Source organism: Natator depressus, chromosome 9 (assembly GCF_965152275.1).
Source record: "Natator depressus isolate rNatDep1 chromosome 9, rNatDep2.hap1, whole genome shotgun sequence".
Taxonomy (NCBI): domain Eukaryota; kingdom Metazoa; phylum Chordata; order Testudines; family Cheloniidae; genus Natator; species Natator depressus.
This window is the reverse complement of record NC_134242.1, coordinates 36,114,856-36,139,047: the sequence shown is the minus strand read 5'-3', so window position 1 is coordinate 36,139,047 and position 24,192 is coordinate 36,114,856. Positions and strand designations below refer to the sequence as shown.

Below are 24,192 nucleotides of genomic sequence, written 5' to 3'. Positions count from 1 at the left end.
GGTACTAGCCATTGTTGGAGACAGGATATTGGGCTAGATAGATCATTGGTGTGACCCAGTATGGCATTTCTTATGTTCTTAAGATGAAATTCAATAAAGGCAGGTGCAAAGTACTACACTTAGGAAGGAAAAAAGTCAAATGCACAACTACATAACAGAGAATGACTGGCTAGACAGTTGTACTGCAGTACTACTGGGAGTTATAATGGATCACAAATTGAATACAAACCAACAGTGTGATGTAGGTGCAGAAAAGGTGCACTATCATTTTGGGGTGTATTATAATACAAGGGTCATGTGGAAGATACAGGAGGTAATTGTCCCATTCTGCATGGTACTAGTCAGGCCTCAGCTGGAGTATTGTGTCCAGTTCTGGGCACCACACTTCAGGAAAGATGTGGACAAACTGGAGAGAACTCCGAGGAAAGGAACAAAAAAGAGAAAAGGTTTAGAAAAGCTGATCTATGTGGAAAGGTTAAAAATACTGGGCACGTTTAGTGTTGAGAAAAGAAGGCTGTGGGGGACCTACGGCCAAAAAGTTTGCCCACCCCTGGACTAGTAAGTGTGGACAAGTAAGCCAAGGACATTTTATACTTGTAATTGATCAACCGCCATCCAAGATAAGTTCTGCAACAGGGAGGACAGACTGAAAAGCAGGAAGGTGATCCCTTAACAGAGACAAACTATTAAATAATATTAAATTGGTTTCCAAAAAGTCATTCAACATGGAGATGCCCTAACTAATGCTAACTGGTCATTAGCAAGGGATCACATGGAACCTTTGTGACGTAAGTAGGATTAGCTCCTTTTCTTAATTGACAAACCAGGGATACTGTCTTTTCTTCAGCATGAAGGATGCAATCCTGGGAGGTGCTGAGAGCCCTCGACTGCCATTACCTCTCGTGGGATCTGAGAGTCCCCGGATCACAGGATCAGGCTCTTCATGCCAAAGTATCAGCATATCAATGTGCTTCTTGACGCAACAAAACAAAACAAACCCCAAGTCCAGATTGGCTCCCAGTTCCCTTGACGGGAGGCGGATGAGTCACAGCTAAAAAACAAATCCTAACGCTCTCCTGCCAGGGAATTCAAATGCATCTGTCAAAGTGAAGCCCTTGCCTACATCAAATGGGTAGCCACCTAATTTGCAGAGAGACAGGATGAAAAGTGCAAACACTTAAAAGCAAAAGCTGCATTGAGAATTAACAGTGAGAGATCAGTGTAGAAATTAGCCATGCAGATGGATTAGCAGGAATTGTACCAAATAATCTCTAGAAGGAATAGAAAGAGAAAAAATAAAAATGAAGGCGAAATCCCTCTGCCAAAGAATCAGAGAAAAATTAAAACTACACAGGATTGCTACAAATTATTGAAATAATCCAAATTATACTGTACACAGGAGTATGAGAAAATGGATGAAAATATGTGGACATAAAAATGTTTAAATGGAAAATGCTGAGTAATTTAGATCCAAAGGAATAATAGTTCAGCAATACACTTAGTTGATATGTTTTCATTGAAAATTTGAATTTTCAAAAAAATCTATTAAATCTATAAACTAGTTGGAAAACAAACTTTTTTGTGGAAAATTTTCAACCCCAAAATTGACATTTCTAAAATATTCAGGTAGATTGATTCAAAAGCATGTTACAAATACTGGGCCTGTTCCCATAGCTCTTACTCCTGTCCACCATTTGAAGATGAAGCCATTTTAAAGTTAACTCTTAGTAATTATTACTGTATTACAGCAATGCCAAGAGCCTACAACCAGATCAAGGCCCCGTTGTGTTAGGTGCTATACATCCATATACTAAATGAAAGTTCCTGCCTCAAATAGCTATAAAAGCTATTGGGCCTGATTCTTTCCCTCACACTGGTGCTAATCAGGACTTAGTTCATTAAAGTCAAGGGAGTTAAACTGATTTAAAGTGCGTGGAGAATCAGAGCCACTGAATTCATTTTTTTCATTTCTAGCTCTGGGTGACTCATTTACTGCCCAATAACACCAAGTGCTGGGTGCTTCCTGTTAGGTGTGTAATGCTTATCTCCAGCTTCTCACAATACCCTCAAACATATCAAGCTTTTAATCTTTCTGCCTCCATTTCCCCATCCGTACAATGGGGATGCTACCTGTGACAGATATGCACAATATCTGATAGGCATGTTAGCCTGCCGTAGCCTTGAAGAAACCTTACTGAATTAAGTGTCCTTGGGGTCCGTTGTACTAAATGAAAGGTTTGTGTGTCATTGTGGGCTGGGATCATATGTAACCTCTAGGCAGGAGATGTAATGTAAGGCCTGAAGGATCACAGAACTATACTGAACAACGTGCCAAACAAGAATGGACTTTTGGGACAATATGTTTGAAGTGGATTTCCTGGCAAATATCAAGGGGGAGGCGAATGCAAATTCCCAACTTCCAGACTAGTAAAGTGCACATAAGTAGGCAGACAGATCAAATCAGATGTAAAGCAATGCAGTGTGGGATAGCAATAGGAGGACTGCCAGAGGTGGAAAAGTTCATCCAAAATACAGACAGGTCCACTTGAACCATTTTCCAGACTAATTCATCCTGAAATGAACTAAATCCACTTTCAAAATGGATTATCTAATTTGCAAAAGGACACAAGATTATTCTAAAAAGAATTGTGCCATGTGAACACAAGTCAGTTTAAGCTGAAAAACCAAAAGTTAACATGAAAAAACCTACCCATGGAAACAAGCCTTTATTCACTATGATTTATTCACTCCAGCCTAGGCAGTACAGTTTCACAGCTCAGTTGAACTAAACATTCACAAAAATTGAAGGATACCATACACCCAAATATACCCTTCCTCGGGTGGCACCCAATAGCAGAGCTAAAAATCAGCTTCTGAAAGCTTTTCCACTCTAAACCCTTATCAAAGAAATAATTCAGGCACTTACAGTAATTTGATCGGAGGGTGAAACTTTGTCTACAGACCAGCCTGCAAAGGCCTTGCATTTCAGGTGATCATTTATCAAGTCTAACTGTGCAATGTCGTATCAGCCCAGGGGGAGATATTACAAAAATATCTGGCAATCTTTTTATGTTACTTTGTGTGGTTTTATTAATGGGGAAAGCACCCAGAGTATGGGATGGACAGCTATAAATATTTTATAAATTTGAAAGAAATAAATAAATAATAGTAAAACAACTATCTTCCAATCAGACCCTGTGCTCTTCCTTGCTAGCAAGTCACCTATTGAATTAAAGAGAAAACACATAAAAAACCCAGTACCTGAAGCAAGATTTTGTTTCCTTCGTAATCCTGAGTTTGCCATCGGGTGCTACTGATAGGAATACATGGATTAGGCAAAAGAGGTACCAGCTTCCCAATTTCATGCACCTTGAATTGCAACACAGAAGATTCTTTCAGTTCAACAGAGACCCCAGGAGGAAGCTGCTTCAAGCAGAGCTGAACAGCAATGGTTTCTGTTGCATACAGCACAAAGACACAGAAGTTACTCTTCTGCATAGATGCTTCTTTCTGCAGAATCATCTCGTAAAGTCTGACTGCATCATCATAGTTATCAAAGCTACAGTAGAGGGTCACACGCAGAATTTCAGTGCCATAATGAACTTGCCGCAAACCCCATACAGGCATATGCTCATCCAGACCATAAAATTCCTGACAAGCAGGTGCATAAGGGTACAGTTTCCCATTAGCATGTTGCATGTGGTGATCCTGCCATGGAGGGTGCTGGAAAAAATCATGGACCCGAAAAATCCGTTCTTCCCCAAAGTCCTCATGCAGGAAAAGGAGAATGGACATCCCAGGAAATCCAGAGCTTTTCCGGCGATATTTCTCATAATACTTCACTGGAGTAACACGTTCAGATACAAGGAAGAGGCGAACATCCAGGCAGATCCACCCCAGAAGCCGATCAAGAGTTTGCTGCAAAAGTAATGAATGTCCAGAGGTGGCAAGAAGATGCACAGTCATCACCAACGAGTCTGCTCTTCCATCCATTGTAAAATCACCTTGAGAATAAAAATAAAGACAGATGAGTGCTTCTGTATACACTGAATAATCATAAACAATTATACTTTGGATTTCTCTTTTGCTTCCCATCTGAAGATCTCAGCATGCTTTACATGCCTCACAACATCCCTGTGAAGTAAAGACTTGTAGCTGTATCTATATTTTACGGATAAAAGACGAAGCGCAAAGAGGTTAAGAGATTTGCCCAAGGTCATACAGAGGAACAGTGACAGAGCTGTGAATAAATCTCTCACTGTGAATAAGTCTCTCCCAGTCCTGATCTTTAACCAACAACTAATACAAATAGAAACCATCTGACATTCCCCCTCAAAAACAAAAAACCCAAGCCCTAACATTTTTGTCCTTCATAGTGAAATACAGTGGGGATTAAGAACACTGAAATACTAGTGCAGTTATTCTCAAATGCATAGATTCTTTTAAAATATACTTGCCAGTTGACCATGGAAATGCAAACTTTGAGATCTAGCAGAACCCTGGCAACGGACAACAAGAGACGCAGTTACTGCCTCAGTGCAAATGCAATGCGGCACTTGTGTTTTAAAGCCTCAGCATGCATCGTTTTTTTAGTCAACGTGCCAATGTTTTTGCTAGATCTAAAGCTTGTGATCTTTATGAGTAACACCCTTCCAGGGTGTGCGGATAAACTGTTCTTTAAAATGAGAAAGGGAAACAGGCTAACAAAAGAAAAACAAATGTGAACTGTGCAGATAACAATTAGTGCAGATGTGAATCAATCTAAGGAAAGACAAGAGTTTAGGGAGATGCCTTAAATCCTAGTTTTCCCATTGTGTCATTTTACACAGCAGAGAGAGCATGCTGCCCTTCGGTTCTAATCGAAATATTTCAGTGCCCTGTTTATTACATTTATTCCAAAGTAATCCCAGTGCCGGGTTTCCCCTCCCTCCCCCTTTTTTTGGTGCATTTCTATTGCTACTTGTGCATGTAAACAGATCATGACCATTATTATTTGCCTTTACAGATGAATATAGTTTCTACCCAGCTACAAAAAGAATGCTGAAAACATTACTCCTTTCAGCTTTTCTCTAGGGACCCTGGACAACTAAACAATATTGGCCCTGGGTTCTCCATCATGTTGCCAATTCAGAAGCAATTTACACAGAGCAAGTTAACCTCAATTCTTCAGACAGAACTTTCTTTACTTCTGCATGTATTTAGGTCAAGGGTTATAATTTCTGGTGATGTATCTGACTACGTATGTTTAGGAACCACAGCTCTCTTTGCTTTTCCTCTTTCCAAACAAGCAGAGTGCACAAAATGACAGCTATTATTGTTCAACAACGGTGTTTCCAAACCCGGGCATTAATAAAACTCTGTTTTTGAAGGGATTGTGTTATCCAAACTTTGATCCAGCAGTGAATAACTTTGAAACTGCAGTACAGACAGCAGCCTCGTTCATTAAAGTTTGTATTTTAATCCAAATGTTATGGACTGAACCATAACGGACTGAACTGAAACACCAGGTTTGAACAACCTTGAAGTTTGGAAAGTTCCATGTCTGAATGTTGTGGCCTTATGTGTCTCATTATAAAAGACCACTTTTAATTGACTTTAAAATATATATTTTATATACATACATAGAGAGAGAATCACTCTTATTTTAATTAATCTAGGTTTTTACCATGGTGATAATCCCAATTTAAATTACTGAATTATAGTTTAGATATAGATAAGATCTGGGGAAGTTTTATACAAAAATCTGTTTTATAGCCCTGGCTACTTGACAGTAACTGCAGTGAAATGCTGGGAGTGGTGGGGGCAGAACTACCCTGGCGACAATTACAGGAATTCAATGAAGAGAACAGAAACCAATTATAGCACTTCAAGCAATGTAAGTGTTTAAGGCTTCAGATGAAACACTGTAAATGAATTCTGAACAACATTTTTTCTAAGGCACCTTTGTCAGCCCAAAGGGAAGGGAATATTTGATTAACTGTGTGCTGAACCTCATATACCAGTGAATGGGAAAGCAAAGTCAGCTGGCTTCCTCTGTGTTTGAGATGAATGGGGTGTTTGCCTGAGTGAGGAGGACTGATTAGAACTAAGGAGGAACTTCAGGGTTTGGCCTTCAGTAAGTAATACTAGTGCAAATGGTACCCATGCTCTTAGGCAGGCTGCAGCTGAGCCAAGCAGCTTGGAAGGGGCATCCTAGGCTATCGGGTCACTACTGTGCTCATATGTAAAAAAAAAACCCCATTATTGTGGTTGTTTTCTGATCAAACCTACTATATAGAGGATGATGAAGGATGAAGAAGATGATATAAGCCAGGAAACAAAAAACAAACCCCACTGTAGCTGAACAGAGCGTAAAATATATTCAGGACCACGTGTTTATTGATACAACCATTCTACCAACACCTGAATCATCAGCCACTACTTTGTATACCTTCCTGACTAAGCAGTCATCCCATTCCGCCATCCCATTTGTGGGTTTCCTCCCCACGCTGTGTGCCCCCGTGTCCCCCTCCCCCTCCAGTCCCATCGGGTGTCTCTCTCTCTTCACTCCGATTGTGTGTGTTTGTGTGTGCATCTTTCTCCCTCCTTAGTCCACACTTGCTCTCCCCAGGATCACCATTGTGCTGCTACTTCTAAACACGCCGTTTTCCCCAGGGTGCTAGCAAGAGCACCAAAGAGAAAGTGGCATGGTCACGTTCAGTTTCAACATACTGAGTACACGAGTAGCACTGAAAAAGGAGCATCGGAGCATCCCTCCTGCTTAGAGCTGGAAAAAAACCTATTCCCTTCCTATGTCCCAGCAAGCCCCTATATTGGGGAGGGGGGGAACACATGAGAAGAGATCAGTGCAGTAATAATCCGATTACAAGTAATTGTCATCTCCTTCCCTTTCTCCAGTACAGCATGTACACTCAGGAGGGAAGGAGCTGATATACTAGCTTGTTGGCAAGCCCTTAGTTTTCATAGGTGTGAACAGAGAGCATGGTTTGCCCTAGTTTCCTTGTTGTGAGTCACATCAACCTCACTGCAATACGTCTGGAAACAAACAGCTTTTCCACCTCTGTTCAGATCACTATGACAGCCTGGCTGAGTAAAAACCCCGTGGATGTAAAAATATATTCAGGAAGGAGACACATTCTTGAATGCAACACAAAAAATAGAGTATTTTAAAACTGAAATTTTACAAGCTAGCATGGTGGGGGGGCAGGGGAGTTATTAAAATTAAAAAAATATAGGCATTAAGTCTTCATCAAACTTCCAATGAAGTCAGTGAGAGTCTTTCCATTGATTTCAGAGGGGTCAGCATCAGCACGAGGATAATGCCATGATAAAGTAGCCTACAAGTGTTTAGTGCCCTTGTATATTCATACCAACAGGTCTATACAATGTACTTAATACATCAGAGAGCAAATGAAGGAAAAAAACATATGTGATCGATCAAGTTTGCAAAAAATCCAGCTCCACTTCTGGTGTTCATGGCTCCTGTCATATTCTCCCAGCATACGGTGGAGAAGAAAATCAGCTACTGATGTCTCAAAGGATGCAGCAGTACATGCCGGGTTATACAAATCCAAAATAAGGTGCTAATGTGAAAATCGGCAAGTGGTTTTAATCAGGTAAAAAAGTAGGTTCTTCGAGTATGAACACACTGCAGCTGGGACTCAGCCTCCCCGCCCAGCTAGACAGACCATGCACTAGCTCTACTCGAATTAGCACACTAAAAATAGCAATGCAGCCAGATGCACGGGCTTGCCACCTGAACATGGAGCCGGTGGGCTGGGCAGGCTTGTACTCAGGCAGCTGGCCCCCCGGCCTAACATCCACATTGTTACTGTTAGCGCACTAGCTAGTGCATGTATCTCTACTTGGGCTGGGAGGCTCATACCCAGCTGCAGCACTGATGTTCCCTTAAAGTCCCTCTTAGCTATAGCATGGTCAATGAATTCTCAGCTCTAACGGAACTATGGCTCCGAACTTAAACACAATACCTTTCAGAACCCCCATGGGCACAGACAGAGCTACCACTGAAGTCAATAAAAGAGTTTAGCTTGAGCAAGAATTGCCTAAGCGTTTCTGGGCAGGGCCTCACGTAATCAAGAGGCTACAACGACGACTGTAAAGCATAGGTGATTTTACCAACACTTCTTGCATCCTTTTTACTGTAAAATTCATTCCAACACACCAGGTTTTCAGCACTTTCCAGTAGAGAAAGAAGAAACATGTAGAGCACAAATCTACATGCTGATTGTCGACCTGGAATTCTGATTTTTGACTCATCCCCACCCTTCTAGATCCTGGTTAAATTGATTTTTGGACCCACCAATTGGAAAAGGTCCATCTGATCAAACACAAAGCATTTTCATAACAGACACTGAGCAAACCATTTATTCATTGTGGTCAGACTCAGATTTAAACATGCCTGAAATTAAAGAACACACTGTCTGGCTATGGATCCAAATTTTGCAGCTCAGGAACATGTCTTCTTTCCAGGAAAGTAAAACCACGACTGGAAGAAAGGGGAAAAAAAACCCCCAAAACTCCCTCATCCCTCGAACATTAAATGTATTAACACAGGCTTCTCTTTTGGTGTTTCCAGTTTCTTATCCACAACTAACCAATGCAGAAAAGGAAACTAACAAAGGTCTATGATCGAAGAGGTACAGAAAATGCAGACCTATGCTAGGATGCAAAAGGGTCTGATTTCATAAGACAATGAGATCATACCAGACAACAACAAGAGAATGAAGTGGAACCTCAGCATCCCCCTGATTATCTTACCTGAGGGAGCTAATGAGGAGGCTGCACCTTAGGCTGCTGGCTCCAAGTCACCTCTGCAAGCTTTCATCAGGAATGAAGATTCAAAAATTAGCAAAAGGCTGCCTTTGAAAACAAGCTTCGGACAAGCTCTCACAAACAGTCCCAGTGACTTGAGACGCTTTCCTTAAGAAACAGTATTCTAAGAGGTCGACAGACAAGATAGAGTTTCACGGCTCACAAGATCTTTGGCCAGACAATGTTCCCTTGCTGGCTAAGATGATAGGCAGCTTCTTGCTAACTCTAAAAGACAGCTTGGGGAATGTGCACCCCCTGCATTCCTCTTCCTCCAGATCAGGGATTTAAGGCTGCTATTTCCTCCTGCAACTCACTGTGATCACCTTAGCAAGTCTGACTTCAGTTTAGTACCTGCCATCCTGTTCGCTCCCAGGGACGACGACAGGGTTAGCCAGTGAGCAGCCAGCCTTCATAAAGCAAAAACATTTATTCAGAACACCAGCATTACAGAAAAAACACATCTTGAAAACAATGAACAGCTTATGTGCATCCTGTTTTACCAGGCGTCACCCACCTTCTACATGGAGTTCCTGGTGAGTTTCAAAGTCCTTCAAACCCCTTCGGCAGGATCTCGAACCTCTTGGCCACGCTGTCATTTCAGTTCTTTCATCAAGTGAATGACCCCTTGCTGGGTTTATCACTTTATACAATTCCCAGTTCTTTGTTTGCTGGGCCTCTTGAACCTGGGCAAACCCAAGATATGGAATTTCCCCCGGGGTGGTACTTCTGGGGACATGTTTCCATGTCTAAGGATTTGCATTAATCACCATCACCCAGTGATTTTAATTCTTGATGGTTCATTTACAGATAGTGATTTCCCCCCCAGAGACTGCATGCCCTGTCTTATTTCAAGAAAAAAAAATCTTCACACCTGGCAGGTAACCATGCAAGGAGAGGAGAAATTGAGTCATAAAACAGTTTCCCAGTTCTCCACAAAGTGCGGGCATATCCCTGGAAGTCAATGGGAGCTGCACATACAGATTCTGGTCTCTCAGACTATAAAACCTGCAGAATAGTCAGAGTATTTCCTCTCCCATCCAATCACACTGTATAACACCAAAATAGACAAAGACCACCAGCAGCAAAGGCAACTGAAAAGGCACAAAAGAGAATGGAATGAGACTATGCATTGACATAAAAACTCTATAGACAAAATTTCCATTGACCTCAGGGGGACCAATATTTCCACCTGTATGGCCTGGATGGATGGGTTCTGCATGGGTGATCAGTACAAGAAAAGAAGAACCCAATTTCCAGACTGAGGGCTTGGTAGGTTCAGATTTCACAATGATCTTTTGGGGCCTGAGCCAAAGCCCACTCTAGTCAGTGGGAGTCTTTCTGTTGACATCATTGTATCAGGCCCATCAAGAACAAACCCTAATTATATATAAATAAAGGAGTGGGTCATTGAAGAGAGACATGAAAGATGTTGGCCTCAAATCTACACTCTGGAGGACTGGATTTGTGAGCTTCCGCAACTTTGATAAACCAGGCTGCTATGCTCTCCCACCCCTGCCAGCTCCTATTATTATTAAATGCATGAGACGCAGTAGCTAGATCGAAGAGGGGTAAAGGAACAAAGAACTCAGTGAATAAATCAGTCTCCCCACTCTTAGACATTTTCAGACAGCCTTGGCAGGGACGTGGTGTGTGATTTTACAGATGCCACAGCCATAAACTTGCCCCTCTCGATTACACAGAGGAAGTCAACCACAACTATATCCAAGTGAAAATTTCATGAAAGGATCAAGTGAAGAAGGAAATCTCTGCAGTCCTTCAGATGAACTACTTTCCTGATGTGTGCTTTCCAAACAATCCAGAGACAAGAATGGTGGAGAGCCATCAAGGGAACTGCTGTAACCAAAGATGCACAGAGCACTCTGCAGAAAATCCTGCACTCTCAAGCCCCAGCAAGTTGGGATTTCCTGACTAAATGCTAACGGTTGTGTGCCCCAGCTTCTGGCGACTCAAAATCCCAACTCTCAGCTCTGAGTAGTCACACTCTATGCCTTTTTAAAGCTCTGAAATATAGCTTGCCCATTTTAACCTCTGATGAGTAACATAAAACAGGGGTAACTAAAGTACGTGCTAACCTGATTATAGCTGAAAATAGGCAAATGGTTAGAAGACTGATCAAGGTAGTTTTCCCTCCCTTTTCACATACCAACTCCAAAGAATTCTGGTTTATATTACCTCAGCAAAATGGGTGGCATTTCCAAAAGATAGTCTTAAACCAGCTCCAAGATTTCTTCTTAACTGTTTTTTATGAAAGGTTAAGTACCTAAAACCTATAATGTACAAATCAGCCTTGTGGAGGCTCAGTAAAACTCTGGGGGAAAAACACCTTCTATCTAGAGCTGGTTCAATTTAAAAAAAAAAATCTCCCAAAAATTTGAAATTTCAGATTTTTCCTATTTTACATGGTTCCAATGAGGTCTTTTTTTCCTTTTTATTAAAATATTCACAACTTTTAATCAATATTTTTCACTAAAATCACAAAAAAGAAACACCTCAAAAAAGTCAACAGTTTTCCACAACATTTTGTTTAAATAAGACCCCACATTCTTCAGTGAAAATTCTTGTTCAAAAAATTTCAACCATTTCTACTTCTACTTGTGAAATAATATAAGAGGCAAAGTGGTGTAGCAAATAGAGCAACTGATGGTGATTTGAGAAACCAGGATTTCTATTCCCAGTTCTGCCACTGACCTGCTGAGTGACCGTGGGCCTATCGTGTCCATTCTCTATGCCTCAATTTCCCATCTGTAAAATGGTAGTAACCTTCTTTGTAATGTGCTTTGAGATCTACACATGAAAAGTGCTATGTCATAGCTGGGTATTATACATTATAATATCTTTAGTACAAATGGAGGACATCTGTAAGGGAACTACCATATCAGTTCCAGATCTACTATTGCGGGGGGTAATAGGATGGAGTAGGACTTTGTGTCCAGCTCCTGCTCGTTGACTTGGGGACTAAAGATTTTTGTTCCTAAGAAAAGAAAAATAAATTTAAAAAAATAAAATGGTACCATTAGAAAAATATCTTTACATCAGTGAAAAACTAAGATGTCAGGGTAGAAGGAAAAAATTGAAAATATCCCTGTATCTTCCTGATGTGCAGGGACAGTGCAGCTGCTGCTATACCCTAACAGGAATGCACCAGGGTTTGCTAACTTTGCTGGCTGGTGCAGAGATGGGGGCAAGAACTTGCCAGGAGTGTGACAGCAGCTGACACCATGGCACGTGCTTCCTGTGCCCTGTTCTCCAGAGCACCCATGCAGGGGCAGGCCATGCTCTGGCCTGCCATTTGGGATTTTATGAAAGCAGGGGGGGCTGGACAGTGGGGGACGTTAGGAGAGTACTGACAAGCAGCATTGAATGAATGGCCACCTAGAAGACAAATGTAAAAGGCCAGGTCTACCCTAAAACGAGCTTCTCCAGACCCTGAGGCCAACAGAAACGGCTCCAGGAACTTCTCCAAATTCTAGTGGAAACAGTGGGTTGTTGGTTTTTTTTTTTTTTTTTTTTTAAACAAACAAATCAATGTTCCTTTGAGGTATCTGCAGACTGGGCTAATCCACAGGGACCTGGCAGGGAGAAAAGACTCCAAACTAAAGTGAAAATTCTCTTATATTCAATAGCTAAATGTAAACAAAGTAAATTAGAATCAGGAGGGGAAAAAACAAACACTAAATTTAATTACATTGAAGGCGATTTACAGAGAAATGCTTAAAAAGCCAGCGAGAGAGAAAAGGTGGATGAGGTAATATCTTTTATTGGCCCAACTTCTGTGGGTGGAAGGGACCAGCTTTCGAGCCACACAGAGTTTTCCCTCAGGTCTGGAAGAGGCCAATAAACTGATGCTGAAATCTGCAGCACCCTAAAAAGTGTTAATAAGAGCAAGTCACCAGGAGACGGCATGCTCGCCAGTCAATCTAGCCTTCACTTTAAGAAACAATTGAGATCCATGCTATGTGAGACTCCAGATTACTGCCCTTCCTCAGGTCAACTCCTCCAGACTATAATTCTAATTTAAAAACACAGGCATGGATCCTACATTATGTGGAAGTTTAAGATCTTGTCACTGATTAACTTGAAGCCAACATCATGATAGAGAAGCTGTAGAGATTATTAACCCCTTCGAGGGGAATTTTAAAAGGGGCAGCTTCTAACCAGAAAACACAAGAAAAACCCTGAAAATTAGCATCTGGGGGAGTGACTTGCAGGGTCCTAGAATGGCTTCTGCAGCAGACACAGCAAAACCCCTGGGATTCTTTAGTGTATGACATTAAAGAAAGGTTTGGGCAGAGGACAGAATTACATAAAAACAGGGACAGGGATCTTCCAGCTTTAGATGGTGGAACTGGTACAATATATTATACTACTGTGTAGAATGTTTGGGGTGACTTGTTCCACACTAGGTAGAAGTTTCAAACTCAGAAGCCTGTAGTTCACCACCTCTGCCAACAGACCATGTGAGAAATAGCCATTTTTAGCAATTGGGCTCATGACACAGGATGATTGGCCTAATCCTGGGAGCCCTGTGCAAGCTTTAGGCACTCCACGCATTAGAAAACGTATGCAAAAAGCACCCAGATCTTTCTTTATGCTGTACTTGTGACTGTGCATAACTAAATCCACTTTTTGTCCAAGTGGAAAGGAGGGTCTGGCAGCCTGTCCAATAGATAATTTACAACACAGCTGGCACTGTGTTATTCCCTCTGTCTCTCTATTTCCTGATGCTTTAGTAGTTTGCTGACCCTTTAAGAGTTGGCCTAATGTAAAATGCCATAAAACCAAAGAAATTCACATTGTATGGCCAGCACAATAGCAGGCAGAAAACTGCTCCGAGCAGGAATCATGGCTACACCTCTCTCTTCATAGAGCACCTAACACCATGGGGTCATGGATGGGGCCTTTGGCTGCTCCTGTAATGTGAATATTATATCATTATGATTAAAAAGAGGAAGAAACTACTATAGTGAAGATAATGGCAAAGAGAAGGCATTACCATTCCTGGGGTATAGGCTGAGTTCTGCACAATTCCTGTTACAGCTCATGAGCTGAATGCTCAAAGCACAGCAGCGCTCTAAGGTCCAGTCTACGTTTTTCTGAGCTGTAACTCCTGAGGTGTACACACTGCAAAGCCACTTAGTGCACAGAAACTCCGCAGTTGCAGCGCTGTAAAAAAACCCCACCCCAACGAGAGGCGTTGAGCTTTCTGCGCCAGGGCTACTGCGCTGCGGTGCCGGTGTAGACACCCTGGTGGATTACAGCGCTGCGATTGGACTCCAGGAGGTCCCACAATGCCTGTTCTCACCTCTCTGCTCATCGGTTTGAATTCTACTGCCCTGCGCTCAGGTGACCAACCATCATCCCCACCCCGTAAATTCCTTGGGCATTTTGAAAATCCCCTTCCTGTTTGCTTGGTGCTGTGTGCAGTGCTCTCAGCGCATCTTGCCAGGTGGCCATGCCTGCTCCACGCACCTGGAGCACTGCTGAGCTGCTGGACCTCATCAGCATTTGGGGAGAGGAAGCTGTGCAGTCCCAGCTGCGCTCCAGCTCTAGGAATTATGATACCTACAGACAGATTTCGCAATGCGTGACAGAAAGGGGCCATGACTGGGACACATTGCAGTTCAGGGTCAAAGCGAAGGCGCTGCGGAACGCCTACCACAAGGCGTAGAAGGCAAACCGCCACTCTGGTGCTGTGCCCACGAGCTGCCGGTTCTACAAAGAGTTGGACGCGATACTCGGTGGTGACCCCACCTCCACGGTGGCTCAAGTGCCAGTCGAAAGTGGACTGAGCCAGGAGGAGGAAATCTTGGATGAGAATGTGGAGCGGGAGGGAGACCCAGAGGCAGAGGATGACTTGGAGGCCAGAGATGCATGCAGCCAGGAGCTCTTTTCTACCCCAGAGGAGGGTAGCCAGTCACAGCTGTCACAGAATGGTGAAGTGCAAACAGGAGAGGAGGCCCCTGGTAAGTGGATCTGATTTTGGGAATCGCTGAAGTGAGTTGTTGGGGGCAGGAGGGTTGCAGAAACCAGGCTTGTCTCCCACCGTATGCCTAGTCTCAGCAGCAAAACAGGCTGTTTGATTGACTCTCTCACTTCACGGGAATATCCCTCAGATCTCCAGGAAACTCTCCTGGAGATACTGGGCAATCCACTGCTGCAGGTTCTTTGGCAGAGCTGCTTTGTTTCTTGCCCCATTAACAGTAACTTTCCCATGCCACTGTGATGTCACGGGGGGCGGGGGAACCATTGCTGCACACAGGCGAGCTGCATAAGGGCCGGGGTGGAAGCTGCAGGCTGGGAGAAGATCCTCCCTTGATTCCCTGCTCACCCTCAGCAGCGAAATATCTTCCATGATGATCACATCCTGTGGAAAGTGTGGGGACAGGAATGATTATCAGCCCCCGACTACAGTGCTGGCACTCCCCAAGAGCCATGTTCCCAGTGTACAGCAGAGTCCGGGAAGAGTGATTTACCCTGACCCTGCGGCTACTCACCATTTTGCGGGTCTTGTGGCTCATGTGTGCTTGCCTGGGGTCAGCCAGTTAGTGAGAGGTGTGAGAGTACTGGCTCTGATTTAAATCACTGAATCAGTGTTCTCTGTGTTGCAAACAATACTGCTTCTGTAAAATGTTGCATTTAAACTTCACAGAGATGACACTGGGAGCCCAGGCTCATTCTTTGTTGTTGGTGACTGAACGGCTGCGCAGAATTAGAAAACAGCCAAGAAGAACTAAGGAGGACTTTCTGTGTGATGTTATGATGCAGAAACAGGAATTGAAGGAGTGGTGGGACAGTGACAAGAGGGATCAAAAGGAGCACGCGGCACTCCAGAACGAAGCCACGGAGCGGCTCTTAAAGGTTATGGAGCACCAAGCAGACATGCTCCGGGCAATACTAGCTCTTCAAACCAAGCAGCTCTGCACCCGCCTTCCCCTGCAGCCACTGTCGCAAAACACTTTCCCATGTGCCCTGCAGAGACTGCCAACACACTCTTATCAACCTCCTGGTTCCAGTCTATACCCATGGCATTCCACTCCTCCCCCCTCACAGTCCAGCACTGCGGACTCGCAGTACCCACTGCACTCAACACCCATCGCTGTGCAGTTTGGCCCTGCTGAAGTACAGTACCCGCTGCATTGTACTCCAAAGGAGGTTGGATATGATCCCCGGACATACACAAATCTTTAGCCATCCCAGGACCCCTCCTCCTCCTGGGACCTTCCCTTCCCCCTCAGTGCAAATGGTTTTTTTGGTTTGACTCTCTCCTCTGGTTGTTGCCTTTTAATGAAATAATTGTGTTGGTTTAAAAGCAATCTTTTTTCTATTAATTGAAAGCAAAAAGAGCACTGCAAAGCAACATACAATTATGTTAAATCCACATATTGCATCGTCTGCACCAATCACTTCCTAGCATTACAAGCACTGCACTCCCAAACATCATAAAGAATATTAGTGGCTTTCAGCTTCAAATTGCTGCCTCAAGGCATCCCTGATCCTTATGGCCCCGTGCTGCACCCCTCTAATAGCCCTGGTCTCTGGCTGTTCAGACTCAGCCTCCAGGCACTGAGCCTCTGTGGTCCAGTCCTGAGTGAAGCTTTCACCCTTCCCTTCACAAATATTATGGAGCGTACAGCACGCGACTATAAGCATAGGAATATTGTAAGCAGCCAGGTCCAGCTTCCCACTGAGGCAGCGCCAGCAGGCTTTTAAACAGCAAAAAGCACACTCAACAGTCATTCTGCACTTGCTCAGCCTGTTGTTGAACAGCTCCTTGCTGCTCTCAATTTGCCCATGTATGGCTTCATAAGCCATGGCATTAAGAGGTATGCGAGGTCTCCCAGGATCACAATAGGCATTTCGACTTCCCCTACGGTGATCTTCTGGTCTGGGACGAAAGTCCCTGCTTGCAGCTTCCAGAACAGGCCAGTGTTCCGAAAGATGCGTGCGTCATGCATCTTTCCGGACCAGCCTGCGTTAATTTCTGTGAAATGCCCATGGTGATCCATAAGCGCCTGGAGAACCATTGAGAAATACCTCTGGCAATTAATGTACTTGGTGGCTAGGTGGTCTGCTGCCAGAATTGGAATATGCGTGCTATCTATCACCCCTACGCAGTTAGGAAAGCCCATTTGTGAAAAGCCATCCACAATGGCCCAGAGTCACTGTCTTTCAGAGCAGGATGCGATTAATGGCCCTGCAGACTTCCGTCGACACAACTCCAACGGTTGACTTTCCCACTACAAACTGATTAGCGACTGATTGGTAGCAGTCTGGAGTAGCCAGCTTCCACAGTGCAATTGTCACATGCTTCTCCAACAGCAGGGCACCTCTCATTCTCGTGTCCTTTCGCCGCAGGGCTGGGGCGAGCTCATCACACAGTCCCATAAACATTGCTTTCCTCATCCAAAAGTTCTGCAGCTGCTGCTCGTCATCCCAGACGTGCATCACAATGTGATCCCACCACTCAGTGCTTGTTTCCCAAGCCCAAAAGCGGCGTTCCACTGTGGTCAGCACCTCCGTGAATGCCACAAGCAATCTCGTGTCTTAACTAGTACGTGTGGCGAGATCAATGTCGCACTCCTCTTGCCTTTGTAGTTAAAGGAATAACTCCACTGCGACTCGTGACATGTTGGTCAGAGCGAGCAGCATACTGGTCAACGATTCGGGATCCATTCCTGCAGCCCAAAGAGGCAGACAGCACAGTACACAAACCCTTGAAAGAGGGCTCCAAATGCAGACAGAAGCACAGGGATTGCGGGGATGTGAAGCAATGCATCATGGGGCATTGGGACAGGAGCCAGTGTGCCCCGCAACCCCCTCCACCTTCCCACAACTCTTAGCAGCAGAAGAGAAAGAGGTGCTCTGTGGGATAACTGCCCAGAGTGCACCGCTCCAAATACTGCTGCAAGTGCCACAACTGTGAACATGCTATTGAGCGGGCAGCTGACAGTGTGAACACACAACAGCGGTTTCCCTTCAACGCTCTCTGAGTGGGGCTGTAACTCCGCCGTGTAGACATGCCCTAATTTGGATCAAGATGGCCTTGGTTTAGGGTTGTTTTTTCTATTCACTTTTTAGTAAAGTTTTGCCAGTTTTCTGACTACTGTAATTACAGCGCCCCTCATAACACATTCCAGCTTAGGAATTATTAACACACATCTCTCTGCAAAGAATCCACAGCTGAATCCTGCAGTTCTGACTTGTGCTGAATTCCCATTGTTTCCAATAGGTGTTTCACGCAGTTGAGGATTGGACCCATAAATTGAAGCACATCAGAAGACTTTAATGGTATTACTTTTGGTAAGGTGCAGTCCTGAGCAGGGAAAAAGCCCAAGTAAGTACAGCAAGGTTCTTAGAAAGTTAATCTTGGAAGAATTGAATTAGCATTATCCTCCTTGCCTGCCCCCCACTGTTTTTAAATTTATGTAATAAACAAGTGCGTTATCTAGAGGGGGAAGTTACTTACTGCTGGTTGATCACACTCCACTGCAGTGAGATCTGTGAAAACAAAATTCAGGGTCAATGCTATTTTGACCAAAACTGTGTTTGAAATTAAAAGCTTCTACAAACTATGAATTATAGCTGCATGAGTCAATAGCTATCTTCACTATTAAAATTGATCACTTACATTATACACTCTTGAGATACCACTGTTTTTGCTTGCTTTCAATTTTTCACGCAGTTTTGGAAAGTAAAATCTGCGCTCAGTGTCAAATGCTCCCTTCTGAAGCCTTCTACAGTGGGAAGCTTCCCAACTGCAGTCACGTCACACAGCTGCAGATGAACTGTTGGAATGCACTGAGCTCGAAACACTTTGTTTTTGGTCTGACTCCATTTTCAATGTCTGTTCTCACCTCTTGCTTTCAATTCCCTAATCCTGGTCCAAGTTCCTTATGCACCTTGGAAATAGCATTTTCTGCCAATACAGCTATGTACTTTGTCTCAGAAAGGTTACCAAGCCCCTGCAATTTCATCAAGGGAAGAAGGTCACAGCAGGTGCAAAAAAATCTTTACCAATTAAAATCAATTAATGTGAACACTTTTAATGGAGTTTCAAAATTTCTCACCCATTACTAGCTATGGAAGGGTAAGAAATAAGGTCAGTGAATGAATACAATATCATAATAATTAATCAGGGTAGCATGTCCTGTAGTGAGAGCAAGGGATTGAGTTTTAGGACTCCTGGGTTCTATTTCCAATCTACCACCAACTTGCTCTGACATTTTAAGTTTAAGTAACTTGACCCTTCATACTACTCATTTCCCAATATTAAAATCTTTAATATTAAACAAGTGGGATCAGTAAAACAGATTCCCAGGGGATGGCATTTGGGAATGCACATTTTACAGTTTTTGTGGTGATATACAAAATATCTACCTACATTTCTCCTCACCAACATTCATGAGGCGCGCTCTCTCTCACACACACACACACACACACACACACACACACACACCCCCCTACCTTATGATTGAAAGCAGAGAAAGGACACTACCTTAGATTGGCAGTTAACCCAAAGCACTTCCAGAGAACTGTTACTGGGAGATCATTCTCCCAGAACCATTCCTCCATGTATGGATTTAAGAATAAGGAGAGAGGCAGACAGATATCTCAGTGGCACCTCCCTCCCTTGACCACAGCATGGCACCCAGGAGGAACTCCACGGCAAAATATTCCATCAAAGTACTTATACTGCCCCCGCAGTGAGCTGAGCACCTCACAAACATTAATCTCCCAACACCCCTGGGAGCTATGGAAGTACAACTAACCCTGTTTACAGATAGCAAGCTGAAATAAATTAAGTGACTTGCATAAGGTCACATAGGAAATCTGTGGCAGAGACGGGAATGGATTCCCAGACTCAGTTGAATGTCTTAAACACAAGACCATCCTTCCTCCACAAGCTGTGTTAACTTTCGGCAACCACCGTCCCTTCCCATTGGAATGTCCCCAAATGGATGGGACCATGGGCTGCTGTAAACGAAAGAAACCCTGAAAGCACGACTCCATTGGAGTCATGTTGCCAGGGCACTGTAGACAGCAGTGGCCCCACAGTTGGCAGGGAAGAACAATGCTCAGATGTGATTGTGGTGGCCTCCTTTGAACTGAGGGATAGGGATGTATTTGCAGAGCTTGGCGCATGCCCAGTCCCCCAAAGAAACCCCTTCTGTACCTTTTCTACCTTCTTACAAGTTCTAACACATTACGGGGAGGCCTAGCCCTAATCTAGTCATCAGACTGATCCTCTGAAACATGTTTCTCTTCACACAAGAGAATTTTCAGGCAGGCAGGCGGGCAATTTCTTTGGAGAAGCCCATTCTAACATCTCAGACTCACATACTTAAGCTACCTGGGCACTGCTTCCGCTGGAGTTAATGAGAGATGTGCTCATGTATCTGAAGGCAGAACTGGCCTCAGCGCCTCGCAACAAATTACAGGACAGCACAGAAACTCTGGAAGCATTGCGAAAAGTCATGGAACGTCAGTATGCAGGAACCAAATGCTTCAGCTGATGTGATTAATAAGCCTGATATAAACACAGAGAATGCAGCTTGGCGGCTTGCCGATTCTGTTAAAATAATTATTACTGAAGAGCACGTGTCTGATTACTCACTGTCCTGATTGACAGGCTCAAGAAAAAATAACATGAACTAATGAAAAAACAACTGATTCATGTGAGCAACTCAGTTTCACTCTTGAATTCTATCGGTAAGCACATGTAGAGTAGCTCGGAGGCCAGCACACTTGTCCCGTAAATCAGAGCAGGGGAATCTGAGCCTGCTGGTGGTGTGCTCCAAGTGCTGCTAGTTATATTAAGCATGAACATTTCACTGTTAGCTTGTCCTTACCCCCATTTAGTTGTAGCCTCTCTGTGTCTTATCATATGCTAAGATTATAAGCTCTATGGGGCCAGGATCCTCTTGTTATTACATGTGTGGACTGTGCCTAGCACAGTGGGGCCTTGGTCCCTGATTGGGCCCTTTAGGCACTGTAATACAAATAATGAAAAACTGTCGTCGTCATCATAACTGAGGTGAAGTACGTTAAGCCCCTCAAAAGGTGTCCGAGGTATTCACAGTGGATACGACTGGACATTACAATGGGTTTTAGCAAGAAGAAAAACATGTTAAACTTGCATGGATAGGAGGAAACAAAGGCTGATCATCTGCTCCCAACAGGAAGATATACCTTTTCTTTAAGGGACGGAGACAAGCCAGCATAACATAGACAAGGTCCCCAGCACTAGCAACATTTTCCCACTGAAGAGAGCCACCCGTGTGGTCATCCTGTTCACCTTGTCTTGACATCCTTGTCTTAGGGCACAGGGTCTATGTGAGGGGGGAAATGAGCTGAAATACGAGCATTTTAATAAAAGCCCATTGGGAAACATTTCCCGTCACTGAGAAATAACCCCACAAAAGTATACATCCTTCATAGGCAAATGCCTTCCTCAGAGGAAGAGCCCATTATTGCAGAGTTAACATGTAGCTCTGAAGTAATTACTTGCTTCCTCTGGAATCAGTTAAACAAATGTGTCCTTGGCTCCCTCAGCACATATTCTGGGCACCACCCTTAGGACGGTTAGGGTCCTACTCTGTAAGCGGCTGAGACTCACAATTGAGTCCATATTACTCTGAGCAACACTAAGTCCATGTGCACAGGTAGGTGTAGGAGTGGGGGATGGCATTTTTTTTTAGTTAATTAATTTTAGGGGCAAATCCTGTTTCCAGACACCAGCCCAAACACCTGGCTTAGAGATCTTCTCAACAGTCCTCAGAGCACGAACAGAATGGGAACGTCTCTGTAGCCACTACTCCAGCCTGAGGACTGGATACACTGGCCTCGTCCCTGAGGAGCTATGGTCAGCCTCGGTGATAGTCCCTTGGGAGCTGGGTTCTGCAGTCCCTGCACAAGCTCCTGAAATCCTTCCTCTCCCTCTTCCTCAACAGGGATTCTACTGCAGACAGGGCTTCCTGTACTTATGGAGGAGAGGGCTTTAAATACAATGTCTATTTGCAGTATATTATTCAGCCACTAGATGTCTCTGTGTGCTGGACAGAGTTCCAAAGTGTGGTAGTTGGTCAACAAAGTGGGAACTCAAGCTTAGTGGAAGCCTGTTTGGGTCTTTAGTTTTAGCTGCTTTCTTTAATAAACGCCTCCTGTATAAGAAGGTCTGTGATTCTATAGATCATGACATGGTTTAGCCCCATAAATAGCCCATTCTACAACTGCATGCAATTAAGTATCACACTAGTTTTGCAATGATATTTTGTACATACAGCGTCAGCTACATGCTTACGTTGCAAACTGTGCTTTATAATTTGTTAATTTAACACATGGTTAATAAAGTCCTCTCCCCACATGCTGGTTTTGTTGTTTAACTATAAAGCTCACTTCTCTTTCAAGCAGCATAGACCGTATTTCTATTGGATTCATCAAAACCACACTAAGCATTTGACATCAACAAGAGCAGCAACGGGTGAACTAATTGGTTTCACTGGCTTCCAACATGTATCTCATTCTCACAATCAAGAGCAATGCCAAAACAATCAGTGAAGAGCCCTATCACTTGTTTTTACATTAACCCTCAGATTGCAGGGCAGGGCTGAGAGAAGAGAAGCGCTAGAGCAGGGGAAGTTAAACACAAGTCAAAAGGGCACATTTCTCAAATACCCCAGAAAGGAAATGAATAAGCTTGTTACCGTGGTAACCTCTTATGTTCTTAGCCAGTTAGTTGATCCCACATGAACAAAGTTTTCCCCAACGCCAAAAATGTCCTTGCATTTTGAAGTATTAGAGAAGGGGGTGAAACAGATACAGTAGGTGTTTTTAAATAAAGACAATTATTTCTCATTGATTAAAAAGTAAAACCTGAAGAAGCTGGGAAAGATCCTATGTGTGCTCAGATGGCTCTCAACAGTGGGATCACATCCAGGTAGTTCCAATGGGGTTGGGGTGGGAGACAGACAGACACACACACTAAAATAAACTTCCTGAGTGGCAAAGAGGAAACACGATCCCCATAGCAAATCTACCTAGCCATTTGAATGCCCCCTTCCTGGGAGAAATACAATAGCATGCCTGCTGCATTGGGTCTGACATTTTAAATTCTTTGCTTTCCAAGTCCCCACCGCACAAGATTCATGGGCTGGGCTAGGACATGGTCTGTGAATATTTTGTGACCAGTTCAGAGCCAGCTTCAGCCACCAGATACTTGTCAGTTTTAGTAATAGAACTGTTTTAGTGATCCAACCCCTGATAACCATTGTTTACAGAGCGCCAGAAGTGAACGTGGCACTTCACAGAACAAGGCAAGAGTCCGGTCCTGAAGAGTTTACTGTCCGACTCAGAGCCTCCATTCCCCACACCCGCTCCCAGGTCTGTCAGTCTAGTAGCAAAGAGATAAAAGAGGCTGGTGAAGCTTTAGGAAGACAGCTCCACTACTCAGGGACTCCACTCCACAGCCAGTCCTGCATCCATTCCCCCTTCCCTAGTTCTACCGAGCACCCACTAGACCCACCCCTCTGCAAAGAAAGAAATTTAAGTACAGAGAGAGTTAAACTCACACTGGCATGAAATCCTTGTTCTACAATACTGTGTACACAACACTCATCTCTGCCCACTTCCAAACCTCTGCCTGCCAGAAGCTGGGACTGGACCACAGGGGATGGATCACTAGATAATTGCCCTGTTCTGTACAGTCCCTCTGAAGTACTTGGCACCAGCCACTGCCAGAAGGCAGAATACTGGGCTAGATGGCCATTCGTATGTTATGTAAAGCTGCGCCAGCAGCAGGAGTGAGTGTCCAAGAGAAAGGACTGTCTGATCTCTGCCACCTAGATACCAAACAACAAACCCATTAGTAACCAGCTTACACCCCACAGCCTCCCCAGACACAAGAGCAGCAGCCCCCACCTACCCTGCAGTATCTGCCCTGGAGCCCGGGCACTCATGCTGCAGCAGGAGGATGTTCTTTCACAGCAGCATGGCCTCTAGAGAGCAGCTCTCGGTGCAGTGCTCTGAGCCAGCAAGAACCTCACTACCCCCGCCTGGACTTGCCAGTCACACTTCAGCCTGCTGCACCACACGCCCTCCTCTCCACTTGCTCCTCCCCTGCCCTAGCCAGCAGCTGCTAGCTAGAAGCCTGGTCCAGAGATCATCCCAGAGAAGTATGAATCCGAGTCTGGGACAGCAGCTGCAGATACCTGCAGGGAGAGAACAGGAAAGGTGGGAGGGTGCTTGTATGACTTACCCATGGGGAAGAGACAGGGGAGCTACCTGGGAAATAAAATATTGCAACCAAATCAAGGACATTTTTTAGTCAATTTATAAGCTGTA

General features: G+C 44.1%; 1 protein-coding gene across 7 annotated transcripts in view; it reads right to left on the bottom strand.

The window, feature by feature from the left end:
- FAM124B (family with sequence similarity 124 member B) overlaps positions 1-23,919 on the bottom strand; it is a 29,943-nt gene extending 6,024 nt beyond the window's left edge. For 2 of the 7 annotated variants that reach the window (XR_012640991.1, XM_074963923.1), the window contains exon 1: positions 3,262-4,492. Coding sequence is in view for 4 of the 7 variants with exons in the window: in XM_074963923.1 (XP_074820024.1) it covers positions 3,262-4,095 (834 nt within the window). In the remaining 3 variants the exon portion in view is untranslated. Of the gene's footprint in view, positions 1-3,261; positions 4,493-8,778; positions 9,240-9,346; positions 10,037-16,096; positions 18,167-18,319; positions 18,352-23,773 lie in introns of those variants that run through there. The other 5 variants (XM_074963924.1, XM_074963925.1, XM_074963926.1 and 2 more) reach the window with 5 other exon arrangements.
- Between the last annotated feature and the right edge of the window lie 273 nt (positions 23,920-24,192).